At 41.2% G+C, this 27,223-nt stretch overlaps 1 protein-coding gene across 2 annotated transcripts in view; it reads left to right on the top strand.

The window, feature by feature from the left end:
• STXBP5L (syntaxin binding protein 5 like) overlaps positions 1-18,226 on the top strand; it is a 663,841-nt gene extending 645,615 nt beyond the window's left edge. For both annotated transcript variants that reach the window (XM_030203985.1, XM_030203984.1), the window contains 3 exons: positions 1,648-1,759; positions 13,512-13,732; positions 17,878-18,226. In XM_030203985.1, the coding sequence (XP_030059845.1) occupies positions 1,648-1,759; positions 13,512-13,732; positions 17,878-17,919 (375 nt within the window). In that variant the 3' untranslated portion in view covers positions 17,920-18,226. The remainder of the gene's footprint in view (positions 1-1,647; positions 1,760-13,511; positions 13,733-17,877) is intronic.
• Positions 18,227-27,223: the final 8,997 nt, after the last annotated feature.

Below are 27,223 nucleotides of genomic sequence, written 5' to 3'. Positions count from 1 at the left end.
ACATTTGGGATAAACCATCTATAAGTTGGTTGTTGTTGTTTCTGGGAAAAGTCCTAAACTTAGTTTCTTTACTTCCTCCTAATTTTGAATTAGGGGGACAAGCTTAGTTTATTTGTTCCCGCATATTTTGGAGGTCCAGCTCGAAGTATTGGCCAAGACTACAGACAACAGGTACTATAGAGCTGGGAAGCCAATCATCACTCCAGGTTACTTGTGCAACCAACTAAATGTTGTTCCTGGAGTGATGATTGGCGTAGTGAAATTACATTTTTAGAAAAATATACTGCAAGCTCAGTAGCATCTGGTTGGTTAGTTATTTTAGCAATCTTGATGGTACTGTTAAATCTTCCAATTTCTGATCTAGTTGAGAAATGCCTATCAAGTTAAGAGTAATATAATTTCCTGGCAGTAAATGTCTATGTCTGAAAAGAAGGATGTTTTTATCTAGACTTGTTTCAGTCATATTCAAACTACAAAATGTTGCTCTAAATTGAGCAGCTGACCACTGGAGGGATTAAGGCATGACCCTTCCTTAATTCCCCAGTGGCTGCTGCCCCCCTCCCTCTTCCAAACCAGGTTCTGTCAGCTGCAGGTATTATGACCATTCTGAACAAAGCAGCAAGCAAGTCAGAGTAGCCTAGTGGTTAGTGTAGTGGACTGTGAACCAAAGGACCTGGGTTCAAGTTCCATTTCAATTTTTATTTTGCGCCTTCCAGAAACAGAAAAATACCTACTGTACCTAAAAATATAAGACATCTGCAAGCCTGAAGGCTATTGAAATAGCATACTTTCAGGTAGAGTAGGCATTTTTCAGGTCCTGGAGGGATCATATTTACAAAAAAAAAAAAAAAAAAGAGTTATAGTGGAACCTGTCTTTGATTTAGAGTGCACTGCACTAACCACTAGCTCAGATTTCTATAAATTTATGCGTTGTTTCCATTGAGCTCTATCAGTATCATTACCTGTCTTGCACCACTATCTCTGTAACCTACAGCACGCTTGTTTTTGTGCATGTAACTGAGAAGAATGCCAAGGGGAAGATTTAGCTTTAGATTACTTTCTATAATTACAAGAAGTGCAATGGTGTTCAAAGTATGTGAAACCACCAAGTTCCAGTCATTCACTTGGTAGTCAGGATTTGAGTAATTTTGCTCAGTCATCTTGCTAGATTCTTTGCAGATTTTGGTTAGGGTCTACTCAGGATTTGTGCCACCCCAAGCAAATAGTTCTTTTTTTCTTTGTTTTTGCCCACACCTGCAATTATTTCTTTTTAATGCACATTACAGCCTTTTAATTCACACAAATCAGTTTTATATGCTTTAAATCAATTTGCTTAATTTTTTAAGATGCATTAATGAGCCAAATATTTGCTAATGATGGCCAAAATGCCATCCCTGGAAATGTGCTGTCCCAAGAATATGCTTATTTCATTGGCTATGGTTCTGATACATTGATACTTTTGATATCGCTTAGCGATCTTTTCCTCACATTGCCATTTGTCAGCTCTAAAACTAACTTTTCTTGTCTCCTTTGAAAATATAATCCTGTAATAAGGGCAGTGCTGTAGAATGTGAATAATGGTTACATTTTGCTGCAAAAGTCTGAAGTTTTGTCTACAATTCGCTATACTCTTTCTCTTTGTTTTAGGATATGCTTGCAGACTTGTTTACACCAGTGGAAACACCAGAAGCTCAAAACAGAGGATTCCTTAAAGGGCTGTTTGGTGGAAGTTCACAAAATTTTGATAGAGAAGAGCTCTGTAAGTTATTTCTGCAGTTTCTGTTTAAAAAGAAAAAAAAATCTGAATACAATGGTGCTGATCCTAATAAAAACAGGTGCACGGTTCTTGCAATGAGAAACATTTTAGCTTGATTCAGACTTTTCAAGCACATACAGTGATCAGTTGTCAGATTTAACTGTGTAACTGGGCAGCTAACTGGCTAAAACGGGGTGAAGATTGTCCTTCCTCTCTGCAGATTCAACTACTTTTGCTGTTTTTTTGCTGTTATTCTTACAGCATATGCATGTTTACCTGCACTGCAAAGGGGCAGGGCCAAGGGTGGGAGAAGGCTGGAGCTAGCAAAGGAATTCACAGGGATTTCATTTTGAAATTTCTAACAAATGGTTTACAGGCTTTTTCATTCATAGGAGCTAATTTTATAACAGACCTACCTTTTTTCAAGCCTATTTTAAAAAAGATGCATAGGTGCCTATGGTGCTTATTTTCAAAGCAGATAGATGTTTTTTAATGCCTTAAATATCTATCTGCTAAAAACAGGGCCACTGAAAGACTGAACCGGGCCTGGGGCAGGGCTGCTGAGAAACTAAACCAGGCCTGGGGCAGGGCCGCCGCCCCCCCCCCCCCCCCCCAATCGTCATCCACTGCCACTCCCCCTACAATTGTCTGTGCCCCCCCATCACTGCTGCTGCCACAACAGGATTGAAATACCTTGGCTGGCCATCAGCAGAAGACGTCTTCCTCCAGCGCTGACTCTTTACTCTGCCGCCTGCCCCTGTGGCTGTTTTCCTCTCAGGGCATGCTCAGTTTCAAAACAGTGCATGCGCGCCTGAGAGGAAAACCAGCCGCTCAGCAAGCAATGGGCAGAAGAGCAGCACTGGAGGAAGACCTGCGGTGTCTACTTCTCCGGGTCCTCCCCAGCCTCCAATGGAGGCCCGGCGCGGAGTTTTCTCTCTCCTGCTCCTGTCAGGATGCAATCACTCCGGTCCGGTCAGGAGCAGGAGAGAGAGAGAGAGACCCCAGCGCTGGCCCCCCACTTCTTGGAGGCCCGGGCCCGAGGAATTTTTGTCGTCGTCCCCCTCAGTGGTCCTGGTTAAAAAAAAAAAGTCCAAATCCTGATTTTGGAAAGTTAGAATTTGGATGTTTCATACTGCAGTTAATCTAAATAGCAAGGGGTGTGTTGTGTGCAGGACAAGTTACAAAATGTTTTTCTAATTGAGCAAAACAAGTCCAAATCCTGATTTTGGAAAGTTAGAATTTGGATGTTTCATACTGAAGTTAATCTAAATAGCAAGGGGTGTGTTGTGTGCAGGACAAGTTACAAAATGTTTTTCTAATTGAGCAAAACAAGTCCAAATCCTGATTTTGGAAAGTTAGAATTTGGATGTTTCATACTGAAGTTAATCTAAATAGCAAGGGGTGTGTTGTGTGCAGGACAAGTTACAAAATGTTTTTCTAATTGAGCAGCTGGCCACTGGAGGGATTAAGGCATGGCCCTTCCTTAATCCCCCAGTGGCTCCTGTCCTTCTCCCAAATCAGACTATGTCAGCTGCCGGTATTATGACCATTCTGAACCAGGGGCATAGCCAGACCTTGCGGTGGGAGGGGGCTAGAGCTCGAGGTGGGGGGACAGTTTTGGTCTGCCGCCCCACCACTGCGCCTTGCCGCCTGCCCTGCCGCTCCCTCCCCACCCACTTCTGCAGCAAATACCTTGGCTGGTGGGGATCCCCCAACCCCCACCAGCTGAAGCCTTCTCCAGCATTGGTCTCTGGCGCTGCCGCGTTGCCTGTCCTGCTCTCTCTTCCCCCACACATCCTGTATGCTCCTTTTAGTGAAACAGCAATTTCACTAAAAGGAGCGTGCAGGATGTGAGGGGGAAGAAAGTTCAGGATGATTTCCCTAGGCACCCTTCTCCCCGCGATTCAGGAACAAGATTGACTATGCTCTCTGGAATTGAAGGATAACTATATCCACATTTCAGTGCTTCCCAGTCTCAGGAAGTATCTCAGATTTCAAGTAGGGAAACACCACTAGTATTACATTCTGCCTTTTTGGCCTCATGTCAGTTCCCAGGATCTTCACCATATGTCTAGTGGCAGTCACAGCATCACTACATACACTTGGAGTTTGTGTATCCCTACCTGGACAATTGTATGGTTAAGAGCACATTTCAGAAAGGAGCGTAAGAGTCAATGCTTCTAGTACTAATCATTTCTATAGCACTATTAAATGTACACAGTGCTGTACACATTATATGCAGGTACTTTCTCTGTCCCTAGAGGGCTCATAGTCTAAGTTTTTGTGCCTGGGGAAGTGGATGGTTAAGTGACTTGCCCAAGGTCACAAGGAGCTGCAGTGGGAATCAAGCCCATGTTGCCAGGATCAAAGCCCGCTACACTAACCATTAGGCCACTCCACTCCAGAGAACTATTCTGGTGCTGGAGCTCCAGGGTTCATCATAAACTAACCCAAATCCCATCTTCTCCCAACTCAGTAATTGGCATATATAGGGACCCTTCTAGATACAGTGCAAGCTCAGGCCTTTCTGCCCCTGGCAAGTGTAGATACCTTGATCACACTCGGCTTGCAGGTCCAGAGCACAGGCATGTCCACAGCTTGGCAAATGTTGAGCTTGTTAGGCCACATAGCCACTCTTATGGCATATAACTCTTATGGCTTGCCTCCAATTGAGAGGTGCCCAATGTATTTTGGCTTCCCAGTGGTCTTAGGCCACAGGGAACCTAGCAGTTCATTCTCTCCTCTGGTGGACAATTAGTCAAATTTGACTGTGGGACTTCCATTTAAAATTCCACCTCCTTATAAGTTGTTGACAATGGATGCATCCAACTTAAGATGGGAGGCTAATGTGGATGGGCTTCACACCCGTGGAATGTGGTCTGCTAAGGGCTATTTGGAATGCTCTTAAAGCTTTTAGCGATCAGCTGCAGAACCAAATTGTTCTCATCTGAAACGACAATCAGGTTGCAGTGTATTATGTGGGGGAGTATAGGATCATACCCCTTGTGTCAGAAGGCTGTACAAATGTGGCAGTGGGCCATCCTTCATGGGATGGTACTACGAGCAGTGTACCTGATTGGCAAGGACAACAGCCTGGCGGACAGACTGAGCAAGGTAACACAACCTCACAAGCGGTCTCTCAATATGGGCATTGCTTGCAGGATCTTCCAGGAATGGGACACCATTTGGTGGATCTTTTCACCACTCATCTCAACAACAATGTCCCTTAGTTCTGCTCCAGGCTGAAATCACATGGTAGACTAGCGTCAGATGCCTTTTTCCTTTCTCACTTTGGATTGGAGAACAATGAATCCTGATTGCTTCCTTCTGGCTGAGACATATCTGGTTCCCTCTCCTTCTGGATTTGTCCTCCAAGGAGCCGTGGAGATTGGAATATTTCTGACTCTCATAACACAGAACAAGGGTCCCTTCTGTATCCAGCCTCCTGTCCTTAGCCCTCGCGGCCTGGATGTTGAGAACGTAGAATTTCAGTCCATGAATCTGCCTGATGGCATCTCCAAAATCTTGCTTCCAGGAAAGATTTTACTAAGAAATGTTATTTTAAACGGAGAAGGTTTGCCGTTTGGTGGGAGGGCAAGGCCCTAGATACTCTCTCTTCCCCTATACAAAAACTGTTTGAATACCTCCTCACCATCTGTCTGGTTTAAAAACCAACTCTGTAAGGGTACATCTCAGTGCTTTACCATTTTCATGTAGGGGGTAAGCCCATTTCTGTACAGCCTCTAGTTGTTCGATTCATGATAGATTTGATGTTGTCAATGCCCCCACTCAAATCTCCTACTGTGTCATGGGATCGCAATGTTGTTCTAACCCAACTGATGAGAGCTTCTTTTGAGCCACTTGACTCCTGTCATCTGAAGTATTTTTGGTGGCGGTCATTTCAGCTCGCAGTAAGTGAGCTTCAGGGCCTAGTAGCTGATCCAATTTACATGAAATTTCATCACAACAGAGTAGTTCTTCACACACACCCTAAGTTCTTTCCTAAGGTAGTGTCAGAGTTCCATCTTAACCAGTCAGTTGTTCTGCCAATATTTTCCCCAAAGCCGCATGCCTGTCCTGGAGAAAGTGTGATGTCACTTCTTGTTCCAGGTCAGAGCCCGCAGCCGCAGGTATGGTACAGTGAAGTCCCGCAATGGCTGTCTTTTGTTTTGCTGCTGCAGATGGTTGGGGAAAGCAGCAGCAGTGGAGGGTGGCGGGGCAGATGCTGGAAGGAAGTTGAGAGGGCAAACACTAGATGGAAAGGGGAGAGCAAGTGGCAAACACTAGATGGAAGTGGGGAGGATAGGAGGCACGTGCTGAATGGAGGTGGGGAAGAGAGAGGTAGATGCTAAATGGAGTTGGTGAGGAGAGAGGGGCAAGTGCTGGATGGAAGAGGGCATAGAGGGGGCAGGTGCTGGATTGAAGTGGGGATGAGAAGAGGGACAGGCGCTGGATGGAAGTGAAGAGGAGAGAAGAGACAGGCAGATGCTGGATGGAAGTGGGTAGGGGCAAACTCTAGATGAAAGAGAGAAAGGGGCAGGTGCTGGATAGAAGTGGAGAGAGGACAAATGCTGGACGGAAAAGAGGAGAAAGAGAGGGGGGCAGATGCTGAATGGAAGAGGGGAGAGAGAGAGGGGCAGCAATGGAAAGTCAAGTGGCTTGCCCAAGATCCCAAGGAGCAGCAGCGGGATTTGAAATGGGCTTTCTTGGTTGCTAACCTAGTGCTGTAACCTCTAGGTTACTTCTCCACTTCACCTATCACTTATCTCAGGACAGAGATCAAAGTGCTTTCTCACAAAGTAATTTTCTACAAAGTCAGAAAAAATCTGTTATGGCAAAAGGTTTTGCTGGAAGATTAGAAATAACTTCTTTTTTTTTCCTCTTTCATAACTCTCAGATTCTTGAAAAGAACCAAACGTGGACATTCAGTCTTTCTTTTTCTTACAGATAATACACACAGATCTTCTTTCCAAATGTTTGCCAATAGAATGTAAATAATTCACTGTTTACTGCACAGACAAAATTTAAGAACAGTGAATGAAAATGTACGTCCCTTAACCATGGGTTCTCAATCCAGTCCCCGGGACACACCCAGTCAATCAGGATATCTACAATAAATGTACATGAGTCAATTTGCATCCACTACTTCCATTTTAAACAAATCAATCTCATACATTTTCATTGAGGGTGTATCCTGAAAATGTGACTAGCTAAAGGGTCCTTTTACAAAGGTGTACTAGTGATTTTAGCACGCGCTAAAAATAAGGACGCATGAAACACTAGAGACACCCATAGGATTATATGGATGTCTGTAGCATTTAGTGCACACTAAAAATGCTTACACGCCTTTGTAAAATTCCCCCTGTGTCATGAGGACTGACACAGAACTACTGCCATAGACCATTTCTGTTTGACACACTAATGAAAATGACACAATTTAAAACATGTTTTTAAAAAGCCTCTAAACCGAATTTATATAATTTATAAAGAATTCTGCATGTTTTCACTTTACTTTTAATTACTCAAATACAGTTAGCTTAAGTAAGGACACAATTTCTTAAGATTTGGAAATGTAAGAGGCAGTCCTTTCCATATTACAAATTAACAAGCAGATTCATTCTAAATACAGTGCACTCCATTTAAGTGCACGTTGGATAAGCGCATGCTCTGTTTAACTGCATGCTGTACTTTGGTCCCATTTTTGGCACCATCAATTTCTATGGGGACAAACTTCGGTTTAGCGCACCACTGATAATTGCAAGATGTATTATATGCATGGTTTAAGACCGCTCCTCTGCAGGAAAGACTCCACATAAGCGCGCGCATGGAATATGGAAGCCGATTGGCGCATGACAACCAACAAGATTTCAAATTTACCGCCCCTTTAACTGCCACAGACAGAATAAGCAAAAGAATGATGTTCGAGTGTACACTGGAGTCGTCGTCGTCATCATCATTGCGGCAGAACTGTAAAACTTTAACACTGGCTGAACGAATAGAAATTCTTAAAAAATTAGAAAAAGTCAAGCATTATTGCTAAAGAATATGGTGTCAATCCCAGTCAAATTTCACGTGTCTTGAAGCAGAAAGATCAGCTTCTGGAAGACTGGCAAAACAATACAAATCCACACAGGAAACGTAAAAGGGCGGGAAAAGCTGAGGAGGTAGAAGATGCTCTTCTTCGATGGTTTTCTCGAGTCAGGAGCAGTCAGTTTCCTGTAAGTGGTCCACTGCTTATGGAGAAAGCTAACCAGCTAGCTGAAAGTCTTGGACTAACTAAATTCAAAGCCACTGTTGGATGGTTGGAAAGATGGAAGGAGAGAACAACATAAAATTCGAGAAACAAGACGCTGATGACTTTGGTGCTGAAAATTGGGTTGTTTCAGTTCTTCCTACCATCTTGAACGACTTTGCACCTCGTGACATTTTCAATGCTGACGAAAACGGTCTCTACTGGCGAGCGATTCCTGATGGAACACTTGCATTCAAACATGCCAAAACTACTGGAGGTAAAACGTCGAAGGATCGACTGACGATCCTCCTTTGCTGCAATATGGATGGGAGTGAGAAGTTGGAACCCCTCGTCATTGGAAAGAGCAAACAGCCCCGTTGCTTCAAGAAAGTTAAGCGACTTCCTGTGTCATATGAGGCTAACGCAAATTCATGGATGACTGGGGAAATTTGGAAGCAGTGGCTAAAGAAGTTAGACACTAGAATGCAGGCACAAAAGCATCAGATTTTGTTGCTTTGTGATAATTGTGCTGCACACGGTGATGATGTCAGGCTGTCTAACGTCAAGGTGGTCTTCCTGCCACCAAACACTACCTCTCTGATCCAACCTATGGATCAGGGCATAATAGCCAATTTCAAACAACATTATTGGGCTCTTGTGCTACGTTGTCTGATGAGCGTTATGGATGACCAGACTGGCAAGGATAAACATGCCGTTGAGCTGGCTCGTAATCTATTACTGTTGGATTCCCTACATATGCAGAAAGAAGCCTAGAATCATGTTACACAGGCAACCATTGTGAACTGCTATAAGCGTGCAAGCATTGTTAAGGATGTGGAGAGGGACGAAACAGATGCAGGCGTTGCAAACACGTCAGATGAACAAGTTATTGACATCCCAGCCGGTGTTACTAAAGAGGAGTTCCATTGCTACGTAGCTGTTAATTATGATCTACAAACAGCTGAAGACAGCACTGATGTCGAGATAGGCGCCTACACGCAGGCAACAATAATTGATGATGGAACAGATGATGAAATGAGCAGCAAGGCACATGCTGACGAAATTCAACAACCTCCTCCTGTCACTTTTTGCAAGAGCGCTGGAGAGTCTCAACATCGTGCGGGCCTATCTAGAGGCCACTGGATGTCAGTGCTATGACAGTTTTTACCGTCTGGCAGATGTAGTCTATGGAACTCACAAACCCAATAGTGTACAGAGGACTATAACTGATTACTTCAAGTAAGCCTAACATCAGTTAACGGAGACTGTATACTGTACGTATAATAAACTACTGTACATATGTTTATCAGATGTCAAGCTTCTTTGGGTCACGACGGTTAAGTGCACGCTCTGGTTAACTGCATGCATTTCTTTGGTCCCAGACCCTTGCACTTAAGCAGATTGCACTGTATATATAATGAATACATAATAACTTGAGTTTCGTAAATAATGTAATTACACACACATACACCCGCACACACACATCTGTGCTAAAATACTAAGCAACTAGAATTTGGTAGTTGCTGTATTGCAGAAAGCAAGTTTATTCCCGATCTGATGTCGAACTCTAAACATGGAACAAACTGAGTTATTGCTCTTTAGAGAACTCATTGCAGCCAGGAAATTAATGCCAATTTTTTTCAGTAACTTATTTAAGCTATTATTGATTTTTAAACTCCACGATTCAACTTGTGTACTGGAAATGACTACATACCCAAAAGTTTTCATAATGGTTATTTTCCCTTCAAATTAGCATCAGCATTTCACAGGAATGAAGCCCTTAAAGGGACCTTCCTGGGGCTACAAGACCAGTAGCCCCACTGCTACTGGGGCAGTAGACCCTTGTTCGGGTCCCAGCCCTCCCTACCAAAATACTGTGAACACAGTCCATTATCACCAGGGCCATCTTGGGTTCCAGGGTCCTGTAGGGTGTCCCAGTGGAGCCCCAATAGGGGTGCTGCAAGAGGACCTGAGGGAATGATGAATACTGAGCCCTCCTGTTCTGTAGGTCAGTGCCAAGATGGTCGATGTTCCAGGCAAAGATGGGACGGCCACAGGAGCCAAGAGGCAGCCTGTCATCTTCACAGTCTCTGTGTTCAGCAGCTCTGATGTCAGGAGCTGGTAGCAAAGTGCCAGGTGTGGCCCCAGCACACGTGGATAAAGAAAGCCAGCAGCAGTGCTCTGCTGCCAGCTCCTACAAGCCCCACAATGACGAACCTGTGCCATCAAGTCTTAGAGCTGCACATGCTATCCTCTCCCACCCCCCATGATTGCAGCCCAGGACTCACCTGAGATCAGAACCCAGGTGGTCTGGAAAACCTCCCTCCTTCCTTCCTTCCTGCCTACCCTTCCCAGATATTCCCTGTTTCTCTTTGCCCTGATCTGCCTGCCTGCTTCTCTAACATCATACTCCATTGTTTCTCTCCCTGCATCCCTCTTTTCCCCCTTATTTACTCTTCTCCCCATCCCAGAGATCTCTTCTTTTCCTATCCCAAAACCTGAAATTTTCTACCCATAGAACTCCCAATCAGAGAAATAATTATTCACACACAAACATTGACAGTGGAATAGGGTAGGTCATTAGGATTTGGTCCTACCAATATTTTGCCCAACACAGCATCAGCAGTTAAAGAGCTTTGGTCCCTCCGACCCAAAAGATGTTCCAACCTTGATTTTTGTCCAGGTGCAGCGAGAAACTACTGCATTTATATTATGTATAATAAATGTTGCTAATTATGCAGATATTTCAGATGTATGCAAATGTGTCTAATAATTGCTGTAGAATCTGTACCAGGTTACCTCAGTAAAGCTATTCATTGTTCAGAGGTTTTCATTGAGATGTTACCTGGAACATTATGCTTGATTCTAGAGGTTGCATCTCCAGGATGGTAAAGTAAGCCAGAAGAAGGCTACTGAAATGTTGGGAAGTTTGTGTCAAACGCTCTTTCACTGAGGCTTAGGAGCTTAAGAATAGCATTTTAGAAAGGATATCCAACTCAGATTAAGGACATCAGGGTCAGTATGTCACTGGTGGTACTAGTATTTTAGAACAGGATCTGCCAATGTACAGCTTGTTCTAAAATACATGAGAAATGCAAATTCATGTGCTGGTGATGTCCAGCATGAACATCCATTTCACAAACTGAAACATCCTAATTGTAAATGGGGGGGGGGGGGGGGGGGGGGGGAGAGAAGGGACATGGATGTCATTTTTGCAGCATAGGATCATCCATGTTATGAAGTAGCCATAGATGTCCATGTAGAATAGAGAGCTAAGGGACCCCAGTTAAAATCCTACTACAGCTCTTTGTGATATATTTTTTAAATTGCAAGCCCTTCAGGGACTGAAATGCCTATTATATTTGAATGTACACCACTTTAACCTTCAGGCTTACATGGTAGCAGTGTACACTCAGGTACAGTAGATATTTTTCTGTCCATAGAAGGCTCACAATTTAAAAAAAAATTGCAAAGAGCTGCAGTGGGATCACCTTTCACGCTGCCAGCTTGCCAGCTGATCTAACCATTAGGTTATAACAGGAACATCCATAGTTCCTGAAGGTATCACAGAGCCCGGTATCCCATACCAATTTCACATTTAGGGTGAGCGGCAACCACTGGGGAATTAAGAGGGTGACTTCCCTTAATCTATCCCATAGATTGCTGCTCAACTGGAGCACTTTCCTGTAACCTGGACATGCCGGGTACAAGGTCTGAATACCAACATACATCTTTTTTGACACAGCCGTCCCCCCCCCCCCTTCTGAAATCGGAGTTAGAGGACATTTTATAGACCCATATATCCCAGCTTTATAAAATCAGGATTTGGACATACAAATGCCGGTTTTTAGATGTCCAAAGTATGAATGGAGCTTCTAAAATTAGGGCCTGTGTTACAGTGTAAGAGAGAAAGTTCTGTTGTAAATATTTTAAAAAGTATAAATAATGCACAAAAGGAAATTATTTTTTCAGTGAAGAGGAAGTTCTAAAACAAGGCTGATGAACATTGCTCCCAGTCCAAAGAAGCATTTGTGAACAGAATGGTGAATATGTGGACTCCCAAAGAAGTTGATAAATTAAAAGGAGAACATGCTATTACAAATCTGCTATGAGTCAAGCAGAGAAAATCCTTAGCAATGGGGGAAGCAAGTCTAAAGACAGAGAGGAACAATGTCCGCTTCTGTTTTCAAATTTTTAAAAACATGTAATGGTTTCCAAGTTTCTCATACCTATGCATTCTTTTAGTTGAAATTATTTTGTTTTATGTTGGTAGTTTTTATCGCAGTTTGTAATAGAGTTGCTAACTGGATCCACATTCACTGGCACATATCGCATCCAGCAATCCAATATATTTTTCCATTTACAAACTCTCCGAAACTGATTAAACTGGACTATTATGACCCCTAAGGAAGGCGTTTAGCCGAAACACGGCTCGTGTAGGGTCTCCTTGGGTTAGCTGACTTTGGCTAATGAATTTGAAAAGTAGAAGGGACAGTGCCCATTTTCTGCTTAGAGTTCACCAGCCACCAATTAAAGAACAATGCTTATTTAAAGTGGCAATTTCTTTACTTTCAAATACCTGAATATTTACTAGATGTTATTTTACTTGGCAAGTGCTTAACTTACCACATAGCCATTTCCTTTTTTTTTTAAACTCCTTTTATCCACTACAGTAAAAGGGGGCCTTGGCGAGCAGAAATCCACATGCCGACGCCACCGCAGCTTGATAAAAGGACCCCTTAGTATTTTCTGGAACAAATTACCTCGGGAGCTGAGGGATATGCCAACCTAGTTATCATTTACGAAAGGTTTAAAGACCTTTTCTTTAAAAAAAATATGCTGCATTTTGTTTTTGTAAAATAAGCACTTTAATCTTCGGGTGTTTTTTTAAAATCTTTTCTCAATCTTAACCCGCCCCCCCTCCTTTTACCAGTGCGGTAATGTTACACAGCCCATTTAAAGTGAATGAGCTGTATCGGCATTTCCACACATCTTTCTAAAATGGGGGGTTAGTTATTTTATTTGGAATGTAAATCACATTGCATGGTATTTCCATAAATGTGGTATAAAGCCTAATATTATTATTGATTAGTGATGATAAATTAGAACATGAATGGTAATGAAAAATGATTTTGTTTTTCTACTTTTCTTAGACAAATCATTGCCAGTAACAGTATCTAGGTTTTCTCTCACTTCTTATGCTTTCAAGTGATGCTTATAACTCATGTCCCATGATTTATCTTTTGATTGTGAACCTTGTGGAGACATTCTGCACTGCAGATAGCATGTAACATTAACATTGAATATCCTCAGACATTTAAAATATAGCTAATTACTATATGCTGTACCAGGGTTCAGCTGAGTAATGATTATAATGAAAAGCTTTAATGCAGTATTTTTTCCCATTAGAGATTTAAATGCCAGGACTTTTGTATCCTATTTCTGTGTATTTGAGAAAATCAGTCACAAAGCTGTTAGGGAGTTCATTAGAGAAGATGTGTAACTATTTGATCTTCTTTCCAGTTGGTGAAGCTTCTGCAGGAAAAGCCTCCCGGAGTCTTGCTCAACACATTCCAGGACCAGGTGGAATTGAAGGAGTGAAAGGAGCTGCTTCAGGAGCAGTAGGAGATTTGGCCCGGGCACGTATTGCCCTAGATGAGAGGGGGCAAAGGCTAGGAGAACTAGAAGAAGCAACTACTGTCATGATGACTAGTGCAGAAGCTTTTTCTAAACATGCACATGAGGTATGGAATATTAGTTACCGTGGAAGACCTTTTTGGTATGCATATTTATGTGACATTAGTAAATATGAATGATTTAACAAAAATAACTTTCTGAAGAGAGAAGTTCACCATAGTTACCCAAGTGGATCATATAACTATACTCGCAACAAATCTGTTTCAGAGCTTCTTGGAAAGGCCTAAAAGCCGTTCATATGTATGTGTAGGAGTAAGGTTACCTTACGTCCTCTTTTAAGAGGACATGTCCTGCTTTTGGATGACTTCAGATATGTCCTCCAGGGTTTTTTTTTGTAATTTTTAGGAAAATATCCTCCCTTTTATGTGACTATGACTAACACACCTACCCACATAAGTATTAGTCAGTCTGGGCACATGGGGGTGCTGAAGAGAGAGAGAAAGGCATTGCTGATCTCTGTTTCCCTGCTGGTTGACTCTGTCAAGAGAATTTTGCTTGTGCAGCACAGCTTTAAGCATACATCATGCAAAGACTTCCACACCTATCTCAGAAGCCCACCAGAGTTGTTGAGGGATATCCGCAAGGCCGCCAAGAGATAAAGCTGGGCCCAGTGCAAACAATCTTAAGAGCCCAGCCACAGCTGCCCCCCACCGCCACCACCACACCACCATGAGCCAAAAGTAAAATTCTTTGCTTTCAGGCAGCAGAGATCAAGAGAGTCTGCTCTGTCGATAGTGGGTCTTTCTTCCTGCGGCGTCACACCTCCTGTGAAGTAACCTACTGTTTCTGCATAGGCAGGATGCTGCAGGAAGAAGGACCCATGGCCAGATCAGCCAATGACTCTGAGGCAAGTAGAGGACCAAGATTGGGAGGTGGGGGTTGGAAGGAAAGGAAAGACGCTGGATCTGACTGAGCGAGGTTGTCAGACTGGCTGCAGCTTACCGGCTGGGCCCGGGGAATCTTGCCCCCCCCCTCCCTTTTGGCTGCCCTGGATATCCACTCTTCTGATAAGTACGCTTGGCTCAGACTCGGTCAAACTCAAATCCGGAAGTTTTTGAAAAGTAAATTGTCTGCTCAACTGCTTTACTCTGTCAGTTGCTGTTTTATATGTATTCATTAACTAAAGCCATTTACACACTTGCTACAATTAATTTTTTTTTTTTTTTAGCAAAGGTAGCAACCAGTTTTATTTTTGGTGTCCTCCTTCCCCCCCCCCCCCCCCCCCCCAACAAATATGATAACCCTATGCAGGAGTCCTTTTGCTGCCCTTAGTTCATTTTCAGCTACTAGGGATATTGGACATTTCAGTACCAGTTATCTCACTTTCCTGCAGCTTTTTGTAATTCCTCCCAAAAAATCAACATTTTAATCTTTCAAGCAGTTTTATTTAACATTTTTATTTTTCTGCTAGTGACAAGGAATATTTTTTGCTTTGTTTGATCACTTCTCACTCTTTCAACCATATTTTTTCAGTTCTCTGGTTATCCAACATCTTGACTTCCTCTTCATATGATTTTGCTACATCTATTTTTCTCACTATGTCAGAGAAGCAGACCAGTGATCTTGAGTTATGCCCCGTGTAAATAGAAAATGTCCATGTCTGACCATCATAAAGTTTACTATAAAGGTTTGGGGAAAAGCTGAGCCTCAGCTTGCAATTTCTATATAAAGATATCACCCTGAGTGGGTCAGGCCTAGAAGGCTAAACTGCAGGATTACTTTGCCAAGAAGCTTGACATAATGGCTCAAGAAGCTGTAGCAAGCACTGATGCCATGACCTTACCAAAAGAGCCCTCAACCTCTTCTGCTTCTTAAATGAAGCACAGACCCAGAAGCACAAATAAAGCTTGCTTTCTCCTACTCATCCTGAGACACTAGGATTCTAATAACTTAGTGTTGTCAGCAAATTTATTTATCTCACTAGTTTTTGCCATCTCTAGATCATTTATAAATATGTTAGAAAGCAGCGGTCCCAGCACAGACCCCTGGGGAACCCCACTGTCTGCCCTTCTCCATTGAGATTGAGAATACTGACCATTTAACCCTACTCTCTGTTTTCTATCTTTTAACTAATTCTTAATCCACAGTAGAAGACTACGTCCTATCCCATGACTCTCTAATTTCCTCAGGAGTCATTCATGAGGTGCTTTGTCAAATGCCTTTTGAAAATCCAGATACACAATATCTACCTGATCACTTTTATCCACATGTCCATTCACCCCTTCAAAGAAATGTAGTAGATTGGTGAGGCAAAATATCCCTTGACTACATCCATGTTGGCTTTGTTTCATTAATCCATGCTTATGTATATGCTCTATAATTTTGTTGTTTATAATAGTCTCTACCATTTTGCCCAGCACTGATGTCAGACTCACCTATCTATAATTTCCTTGATCACCTTTGGAACCCTTTTAAAAAATTGGCGTTGCATGGGCCACCCTCCAATCTTCCAGTACCATGCTTGATTTTAAAAATAAACTGCATATTGCTAACAATAGCTCATCAAGTTCATTTTTCAATTCTATCAGTACTCTGGGATGTATACCATTCGGTCCAGGTGATTTGCTGCTCATCAGTTTGTCAAATTGTCCATTACATCTTCCAGGTTTACAGAGATTTGTTTCAGTTTCTGTGACTCATCAGCATTGAATACCATTTCTGGCACCAGAATCTTTCCCACATCTTCCTCAGTGAAGACCAAAGCAAATAATTCATTTAATCTCTTCGCTATGACCTTGTCTTTCCTGAGTACCCCTTTTACTCCTTGGTCATCTAGCAGTCCAACTGATTCTCTTGCAGGCTTTCTTGCTTCTAATATACCTAAAAAAGTGTTTACTATGTGTGTTTGCCTCCAACGCAATTTTCTTTTCAAAGTCACTTTGCCTTCCATATCAGCGCTTTGCACTTGACTTCCCATTCTTTATGCTGTTTCCTATTATTTTCAGTTGGATTCAAATTCCATTTTCTGAAGGATTTTCTTTTAGCTCAAATAGCTTCCTACACCTCACTTTTTAACCATGTCAGCTGCCATTTGGCCTTCCTTCTTCCTTTTTTAATATATTGACTGTATCTAGTCTGGGCTTCCAGTATGGTATTTTTGACCAACATCCACACCTGATGTAAATTTTTGACCTTTGCAGCAGCTCCTCTTTTTTTTTTTTTTTAATGTTCTTCTCATTTTATCTTCTCATTTTGAAAGTTAAATGCTAACACATTGGATTTCCTGTGTGTACTTACTCCAAAGCTAATATCAAATCTGATCATGTTATGATCACTGTTATCAAGCAGCTCCTGCACCATTATCTCCTGTATCAGATTAGGTGCTCCACTAAGAATTAGGTCTAGAATTGTTCCCCCTCTTGTTGGTTCCTAAACCAGCTGCTCCATAAAGCAGTCCTTGATTTCATCAAGGAATGTTACCTCCGTAGCATACCCTGATGTTATTACCCAGTCAATTTTGGGTTAATTGAAATCGCCCATTATTATTGTGTTCCCCAGTTTGCTAGCCTCCCTAATTTCAATAACATTTCTGCATCTGTCCATCCTGGTCAGGTGGATGGTAGTACACTCCTACCACTATCCATTTCCCATTTACACATGGAATTTCTGTCCATAGGATTCCAAGATGTTTTGTGTCCTGCAGAATGTTTTAGTCATTATCAATTCAAGGACCACCTTATGATATAATGCTGCCCCTCCACAAATTCACTGTGATATAAGTTATACCTGGTATGACAGTGTCTCATTGGTTATCATTCTTCCACCAGGTCTCAGAGATGCCTATTACGTCTATCTTTTTATTTCGAGCAATATATTCTAACTCTCCCATTCTATTTCTTAGGCTTCTGGCATTTGCATATAAACATTTCAAACAATGTTTGTTGTTCCTATTTGCAGCTTGCTCAGCAGTTGACATTGATAATTTGCAATCTTGAAAATCTGTTTGCTTTTTATTTAAAGACACCTGGTCTACTATGGTCTCTATTGCAGCCTCGCTATTGGGATACCCTATCTTCCCTGTTATGGTGATATCTTTTAAAGTCTAAACTGAGGCTTCCTGTGCCAGATGTGCTTTATATTGATGCTATAATAACTGTAAAATAGCCCCCATAAATGCTAGCCTATGGAACTGTAACAGAGACTTTATATGCTATTCCTTAAACTCATTTCCTATTGTTTCTCTCTTTCATAGTTGATGCTGAAATACAAAGACAAGAAATGGTACCAGTTTTGACCTTTTACAGCCATGACTAACAAGAAACTAGAAGATTTTCGCCACACATCATCTGACTGGAATACAGAGTTTGCCAATAAAGCATTTGTCTGACTATGCTACAAAGGAAATTTACTGCCAAGTAAGCAGGGGCCGTTTTAAAGTGAAAAGGACTTGGATCCCTTGCTGTAATTACCTTTTTTTCCAAAAAGGAATTGAGTGGTCAGCAGTGTGCCGCTTTTCCAAGGATTTATATTTGAAACCATGGGGATTTTTTTTTCTGATTAAAGAAAACAAACTTGTACAGACTAGAATATTAATGCACTTATAAAACAAAACAAAGCTTCAGAATTTGCATGACAAATTGTCATCTCAGAAAAAGCATGTTATGACAAGAAAAGGGGATTTCTTTATAGGCTAAGCAAAAAATATTCAAAGAAAAAAGAAAGTTGTTCTATTTTTAAAATGTGCATTGCAGATAAGCAGTACTTTGTAAGCATGTTCAGCATTCATAATAGAATTCAATTTGCTTTTCAGTTTCTCCTTAGTTGCTTTTCTTTTGTTCACTTGGGGAAAAAGTTCTGCTTCTGCACCTTTCAAAAAAAAAAAGTAGTTGGTCCTTTTGTCAAAACTTTTTGGATTTCTAAAGACAATGCTGACTATGCATGGTAAATTTACATATGTTGGAGAACCATGGTATGCAAATTTATCTCATGCATATTTGTTGTAGTAATCTGAAAACCTGACTGGTTAGGTGTTCTTCCAAGTGAAAGTTGAGCATTGACTTATTGGGTAGATTCTCTGACACAGTACCTTAATATGCAAGAAGAATCTGAAATGCTTAGTCATGTTTTTTTTTAAACAATTTGTTTTGTTTTGTTTTTTAATTTCAACCATGAATTGAAAAGCAATGTTGACATTCAGCTGTAAAATTATGCATATGAGAAGTAATTGAAGGGATTGTTGTGTAGTTACCTATTTAAAATCATACTGTCCTGCTATAGGCAAATGCTGACAATCTGCTTACTAAAGCTCCCGCCAGGATGTAGAATTCAAAATCTGTACCTCAGACAACATGATGACATTTTTTTTTTACTATAGTTGGTTGTGGCCCCCCCATCCCCCGCTAAAATTCTTATTCACAGACTAAGTATACCAGCGGTCAATACTCTCAATGTCTACAACATCAGTTTTGTGCTTTTCCTCAGAAGCTAAGATGAAATGCATAAAGCAGGGAAGATGGAAGGTAATGTTTTGCCTCTGTAAGGTCTGAGCTCTCACTTTTGGCTAACTTTCTGGAATTACAGTCCAGTTTCTACAAAGAAAAACTGTAGTCTTCTGTTATAGAACTGGCAGCTTATAAGACAAGAAGTTAGTATTCACTGTCCACAGACTGAAACAGCAGTATAGTAATATACCCTTTGTGGGTCTCAGTAATGAAAGCAAACATCAGAACAGACTTAACATTTAGTTTTCTAAAGAAATACAACATTGAAGATTTCATTGAAGAAAAATCTTCCTAGTATCTTAACATAAGGCTGTGTAAAAGTCTCGTATGTTATATAAGATCCCCAAAAGGTATGGCAGCCAGGAACTACTGTTTCTTGCTGTTAAACATTCCAATTCTATTCTTCACCAGTAAATGTTTCATTGTCTTAAGCTCATGTGGCAGTATAGTCTTGGTTTTCAAAGATTTATTTATCATTATTCAAATCAGAAAATTATTATTTGGTAGACTACCAAAGGAAATGGCTGTAGCTGATATTCATTAAACTGTAGAGTATATCCAGGGAAAGGCCGAGCTAGAATTAATAATACAGTGCAGATTGTATAAGATAAATTTATTTAGACAGCATTGACTACATATAATTATAATTACAAATCAAGGTAAGGTATACACAAAAAGTAGCACATGTGAGTTTATCTTGTTGGGCAGACTGGATGGACCGTGCAGGTCTTTTTCTGCCGTCATCTACTATGTTACTATCTGAAGGAGCAGTAACATTTTATCTGGATAGAACATAACACGTAAGTGTGTACACCACTGTCTAAACTAGTACAGATTAAAGCTCTACTTGGGCTGACATTAATTCCTACAGTCTCATTTTCTTTTCTTTGTAAACATGGGGGAAACATGCCTAAATTGGAACTATAACTATTGATAAAATAAATTTTAACAGTTGTTCATACTAAATTAGGAAGAAAATTAAAATAATCCTATCAGCTGTCAATTGGTTGATCTGCAATTAGAAGTTCCTGTACTAACACATGTTGACTCTTTCTTCCTATAAGAGTACATTTTTTAAAAACATAAGTAGCCTAACAGAGTAGCAGGCTGAGAACTAGGAAAGATCTGTTTAAATCCCTATGAGGCTTCTTGTTATCTTGGGCAGTCACTCAACCCTCCATTGCCACAGCTACAAACTTAGATTGTAAGTCCTCTAGGGCAGGAAAATACATACTGTATTTGAATATAACTTGTCTTTGAACTACTGAAAAAGGGAATGAAAAAACCCAAATCCTTTCACCCTTTATAGTGTGTCTGTTCTCTCTCAGTCTGATCAGTACCCTATCTCCAGAGCTTTTCTTCAACCAGCCCCATGTTGCCTTAAGAAGACTAGGGCTGGTCTTAGCAATTGCGGATCCCTATGCAGACCAGTTCAGTGCCCCACCCCTTGTTGACAAGATGTGTTTTAAACATTTTTTTTATTTCAAAGACAAATCAAGCAAAATTTGTACCAAAAAACTAATTCAAATATGCACAATGCTATCATAGCAAACCTTTAGGTTTAAAAAGCAAAACCATGTGCATGTACGGACTGGATACATGAATTAAAACAAATCCCCTTAATATGTAATACTTGATAGCAATAACGAAACAGTGATTGAATATTCACATAGCAAGCAGCCTGAGCCAACAGATTTATTTTCCACTGAACATAATTAACTTTGTATGAACTTGGCTGCTAATAGTGTGCTGAACTGGACAATGTTGGCACATTTAAACGGACTCTGGGCAGTTCTGCATGAAGGAAACCCTTCCCTCATTAATCAATACCTTCTCTGTGAAAGAATAATAATTAAAAAAAAGGCAAGTGCATTTTTATAATATATACCACTGCATTCCACAAAGCAAAAGGAGCAAGTTACCACATTTCATCTTTTTTTTCTTTTGATGTAGGCACAGGAAAAAAGATTTTAAATGTTCCCTGGTTTCAAACTAATTCATGTTTAATGTGGGATAAAATGCCATAAATAAGTAAATAAATAGATAGAAACTATGAATGTTGAGCACCTGATTCTCACAACATGATGTCTGTTTAGTGGCCCTTTACCAGAAGAAAAAAGATCTCTGCACAAATATAATAGTACTAGGGTGTCCCTTTAACCAGCCCCTTCAAATGACACAGATATTACTTTGATTTTACAGTAAATTTTTTACAGTATCCTCCCCTCCCTGTCCCTTTAACCAGCCCCTCCAAATGACACAGATATTACCTTGATTTTTTTTTTTTTTTACAGTATCCTCCCCTCTCCTCCCACCCACCTACCTACCTATTCCAGACCTCCTCCTCGCTGCCCTGAGCCGCAGGGTGCCCTCCTGGCACATACCTGAAGCCACCCTGGTGGTCTAGTGGAGTCTTTGGGGCAGGAAAGATCCCCAGTCTTTCTTGCCCGCTGCCCCAATTGCTGCTGCATCTTCTTTAAAATGGCTGACGAGACTTCCAACGACAGCCTTGCAAGACTTCAGCGGAAGTCTCGGCAGCCATTTTAAAAGAGCGATATGGCAGCAGGAGGGTCAGCACCACACTGTTTGGGAAAGATTAGGGATCTTTCCTGCCCCGAGGACTCTAGACCACCAGGGTGGCTTCAGGTATGTGCCAGGAGGGGACCCTGCGGCTCAGGGGAGGAGAGGCAAAGAGATCGCAGCAATAGCAGGGAGTGGGAGGGAACACCGCGGAGCCCCTGGAAGCATGGGGCCCTGTGCTACTGCCTAAGACCGGCCCTGAAGAAGACATACCTTCTTCCTGCAAGGCTGGGCCTTGCTACTGAAATAGTATCAGAATGGAAAACATTGATTGAACACAGATGAGAAATGAACTGAGGCACCTAATCTAGAAATCAAATCCATACCTGCTTGAAAGGGCCACAGATGATTTTCTATTAACAAAACACAGAGTTGCTTAGCTATAAGCAGTACTTTTCAAGGATAGTAGAATAATCTCCAGTGGAAGGGAATGTCATATAGAAGTGCTGAAGCAGTTAGGGCACAATCAGATGACATTCACTCCTGCTTGTTTACAGACTGATCCTCAATAATCAATAGTTATCTTAGGAACAGCTGCAATATAAATAATTCAAATGTACATATATCCCACCATTTTAGTCAGAGCAGCTTACCACATATAAAAATGTAATTTCCTAAGTATAAAACTCCCTTCAAATTTTATTGTAATTTGTAACAGGTACCTAAAAAATTTTACTAAAGTCTGTTATTTTATAAAGGCAACTTCCTTATCATTCTGCTGGTCCAATCCAGACTAGTGGGTTATGTCCCCTTAATAGCAGATGGAGGCAGAGAAAAAAAACAGAGTTTAGTGACATCACTGGTATAACAGGTGGTGCAACCGGGTCCCTGTCAGTATTTTTCTGCCTTCAGCAGATGGTGCAGATTAGATTGCAGCGGGATATTTGCGATTAACAAGGCTGACTCCCCTGGTTGCATACAACAGCATGTATCCAGTGGTTGAGTATGGCTGGTGTAGGCTTCCAGATGACGATTCTTATCCCAGTTGAGTGTGGAGGGGAGCCTTGAACCAAGGACCTTCACCCAGTGAGGCTACCTGGCATACCTATGTGGCCTTGCCAGAGGAGGGGGGAGGAGGACTGCCTCCCAAAAAACAGCCTGAAGTAGTGGCTAATTTTTACTTTTTTTAATCCTCTGTTGAACAGCATCATTCGGGTGAGGTCTCCATTCCCACTGCAGTATCTTTCAGCAAGAACACTGACCATTTTATTAGTAGATTGCAATTCTTTTGTTGGATTAGGGAGGATCACATTCCACTCCTTTCTAGATTGGGGAGACACTTTTGGGGTATCTTTGGGTTCTTTGCCTGTCATTGGTTTGTAAATAGTTTGTCTTCTGCAGAAGTGTCCCAGAAGGGTGGGGTTTTTTTTCTTTTGCAAGTATTTCAGCTGTTTTTAATATTACCTATAGCTTTGGCATTAACATACTGACAAGATCTCAGCATCATCTGTTATACCAATGATGTCATTAGAATCTGTGTTATTTCTCTGCTTCCATCTACTGGAAAGAAGACAGAACTCACTTGGAGTCTAGCAGAAATTAAGGAACGGAAACTATCAGGTCAGAGTAAATTTCACCGTAGGCAGTTATGTGCCTGTATACAATAGACACTGAAAGACACATATACAAATTTACACCAACTCCAAGGCAAATCTAAATATGTGCACATACTCTGTGTGTTGAGATGGAAGGGGGGGGGGGGGTTCTATTATGTGCATGTTGTTTTTGTCACATGCCAAAGGCTTTCTAAAATGAACTCCTAAACATATTAAAAAGTCAGGACTTGATATTCAAAAGGGTTTAACACAGCTGTCTGCCAATATTCAGCAGCACTTTAGCAGGTAGTGCCACTGAATTCTGTCGGTGACCACCTTTGCACTATCCAGTTAATAGCAGGATGGTCCAGGAGCAAAGTCAGGGCAGAACTGCTATCTAACTGGACAGCAGCAATATTCAGCCCACTGCGTCACTGTAACTGCCATGAGTGAATTCCTTCAAACAGGCAGTAAATAAATTGTAATAAATAAAATGCTTGCTTAGCTACATGGTTAAATTTAGGACAGCAAAAAAGCTGTTCTAACTTTACCCATTTTGCTAACTGGGTAGTGAGTTGATTATTGACTTAAAGATTTAGCTACTGCTGCTCCCCAACCCCTCTCCCTCCAGAGCATCCCTCCTCCTGCACACAGAGTATCTTCCCTTCTGAACCTCGCCCTCTAGCACTCCCCCACCCACAACCAGAGTATCTCTTCTCCTGAGATCTTACCATCCCCTTCTCCCCATTCCTAAACAAAAAGACCTAATGAAGGAGCAAAGCTTAAAGCAAAAAAAAAAAGAACCTTGAATATTTGGATTTTTGAAGAGGTTTTAAAGGGCAACAGAAGTAAGCACAATTATCCCCTCAATTACTTGTTGAAACTGAAGGTTCAAGCAATACAAGTGTTTAGATTTATATATTAGATGTATTATATATTGTCATTATGGATGGTATTCAGCCATAACAGCCTAATTTGCAGAGTTAGGCACCCTTTGTCCAGAAAAAAAAAATCTTTACTGTATTTCATGGTTGATAGTAATACCTGCTGTACACCACCTTAGGTGAATCTCTTCATAAAGGAAGTTAATAAGACCCAATAACTAAATGACTGTGTAACCCAATCTATACATGAACTGTTAGAAACTTTATACACATTCTTCTGCACCAAAGGTGAGAGGGAAGAACTATAACTCACATCTGTCCAACCAAACTTCTGTGTAAGTCCAACAAAAACAGAATTAGTTCACTTTTCTGACATATTCATTAATCAATTTTTGCTTCTTTAAAACTTATTTCTATGATGTTGGACAGATAGATAACACACTGTCAACATGTGTTTACATAATGCAAGACAGACAATATGGAGCTAATTTTATAAATCAATGTTCCACACGTAAACCATGTTTTACAAGCAGAAAACAGATCTTATAACATTGTACACCAACAAGATGGTGACTAGGCATTCCTAAGGATATACTTAGAGCAGAGGGGTAGAGTTGCACAGATAAAGCATATGCACACATTTACATAGTCTTTGATGCAGGATGTATGTGCTACTAGGGCTGCTTCTAGATGCCTAGTTTATAAAAGACCTATAGGTGTCTATAAAATAGACACCTCTCTGGAACGACTGACATACACACTTATCACCCCCAGTAGCCTACTTCCAAATACTAATCATCAGAAGGGGGTAGAACCCTTGTCCAGGACTAATTGGATATTCAGTGGCAGTTAACTGGACAGTGCTGCTGAATATCCCCTCTAACTAGTTTGAGGGCAGGCTGGGAGTGAAGTCAAAGTTAACTGGGCACCAGTGCTGTTAACTTTCAGGTCCTGGCATGAAGTGCTCCCACTCCTCCAGAACTACCCCTTCCAATCTCTGTCCCCTCCCAGAAGCACAGCAAGACCCCCCACGGCTGGTTGCAGCTTACCAGGTGGTCTTGTGTGGAAATGGGCAGGAATGATGCCCGCTTGCTCCTGCCTCCCTAAAACAGCTGCTGCAACTGCTAACAGTAACCTCATGGCACTTCAAAGGGGTGTCTCACTGTGTGCTTCTTGGGGAGAGGGGAGCAGGCATTGGAAGGGGGCTGATAGCTGGGACCCGCATAAGCTCCAGCAACTAGCACCTGAGGTATTAGCCCCAATTATTCAATGTCAATGGCTGGATAGGGCCTGGCATTGAATAAAATAAATAAATAGCAAGGGCTAATTATGCCCACAGCTGTCAGCATTTAAATATCCACTGATGCCAAGGGTTGATTACTGACCCAATAGACATGAGCAATAAAAATGTACAGCAGTAGTGAGTTGCTGTTTCTGGGTTGTATTTTTCCCCCTATTTATACATGTCAACATGTTTAAAATTAACAACCAGAACACACATTGAGGTTGTAAAGGTGTTGGAAAAGATGTGGAGCATGTAGGCCTTCTTTACATAGCCACACTAGTGATTCCTGCGTGGCAAAGGAGAGAAAGCCCATAGGAATTGAATGGGCTTCCTCTTATTTGCTGCACTGAGAATCAGTAGCGCAGCTTTGTAAAAGAGGCCTTTAGTCTTCTGGTGTTTATAGCAGGATTTACATGAAACGTCACTGACTTTGGCTGCTGCTTGTACTTGCTGATAATACGCAGATGCAAAAACATAGTTAATCCTAATCGATAATCTCTCAAGACAAGGAAATCACTAGTCACGCCTGAAGTGCTGTGGTTTTAATGCTGCAAATATCAATATAAAAATCATAATAATTTAAGGTTGACATCAGATAGACAAACCATAGGCTACATTTATAGCATAATGCAACAGCAACTGGATCAATAAACCAGTAAAGAACCACATTTTAAGATATTCCTGGCAAAGGCAATCCTTGAAAAGATGAATTCCACACAAGGATACCAACATAGGAAAATGCTTACTTCCAAATAGTCTTATTTTAAACAGTGCTAGTATCTCCAGATGACAGTCATCTGCCAATTGTAGATGATGTTGGTGAAAAAGTAGTCCCACTTCACATATCTATCTAGATGTGGAATCCCACAGAAAAATCTTTAAAATTGCACAGAATTTTAAAGGAAATGCATATTCTCTGCTTTTGACCAGAGAGTGTGGGGCTTCTAGCATCAGTCTTTTAAGTGATGGAGTCTGAAACCCTATTGTAGACCCTGGAAGCATTTTCTTTGCTGAAAAGATTTCCTGAATTCCTCATTCCAAGTACCTCTCCTGAAGGAGGGGGTGGTTCAAAGATTGTAATAGCATCTGAAGCTTCATGGGGTGGTCTTTCATAACATTTTAGACCTCAGTTCTGCTGAAGTTCCCACCAGTATATTGTTTGTTGGCATATTTCACCTGCACATTATTTTGGAGTCCAGGCAGCCATGGGAGAACCTCTCAATGCCATCTCAAAAACATATGCCAATCAAGTAAGATTTTCTCACATTCCTCACCTTGAGCTATTAGGGAACAGTGGTCATTCTAATCCTGTTAAGAAAGATGTTGAACAATTTCCTGTGTGTTTTCCAAAATAAACCACAATTAGGATTTGACTGTGGGTTTGGCATCAAAGAGAGATGTCAGCATCAATGAAGGTAGCAATAGTTGGAGGGTCACATGAAGGAGTATACAGCAAGTAAATGGATGTTGCTCTATACTTTTCACAGACTGACCAACACATTATGTTATTCTTTGGTGCAGTTTTTCATTGAAAGCTACAGAGTTAGATGGGTTGTCATTCTGTCATGGTCCTTTGACCCTGAATCTCCTGAATGGTGTGCTGAAAACCCAATGCTTCATAGGAGCTGTGATAGAGGTTTGTCTCAGTGCTCAGGCCTAGCCCTAGGCTTTTGCTCTAAAGATGAAGACCATGGTTCATCTATACCAATTCAATAGATTATTTTGCTCTTTATAAGAAAAGGGAACAATATCATTTTTGTGGCTGTTTGTAGCATTCCTGAGCAGATGTTACAACAATCTTTTCCCAGTTACA

This window comes from Microcaecilia unicolor, chromosome 5 (genome assembly GCF_901765095.1).
Source record: "Microcaecilia unicolor chromosome 5, aMicUni1.1, whole genome shotgun sequence".
Lineage (NCBI taxonomy): Eukaryota > Metazoa > Chordata > Amphibia > Gymnophiona > Siphonopidae > Microcaecilia > Microcaecilia unicolor.
The sequence above is the reverse complement of the archived record's forward strand: the minus strand, read 5'-3'. Positions and strand labels throughout refer to the sequence as shown.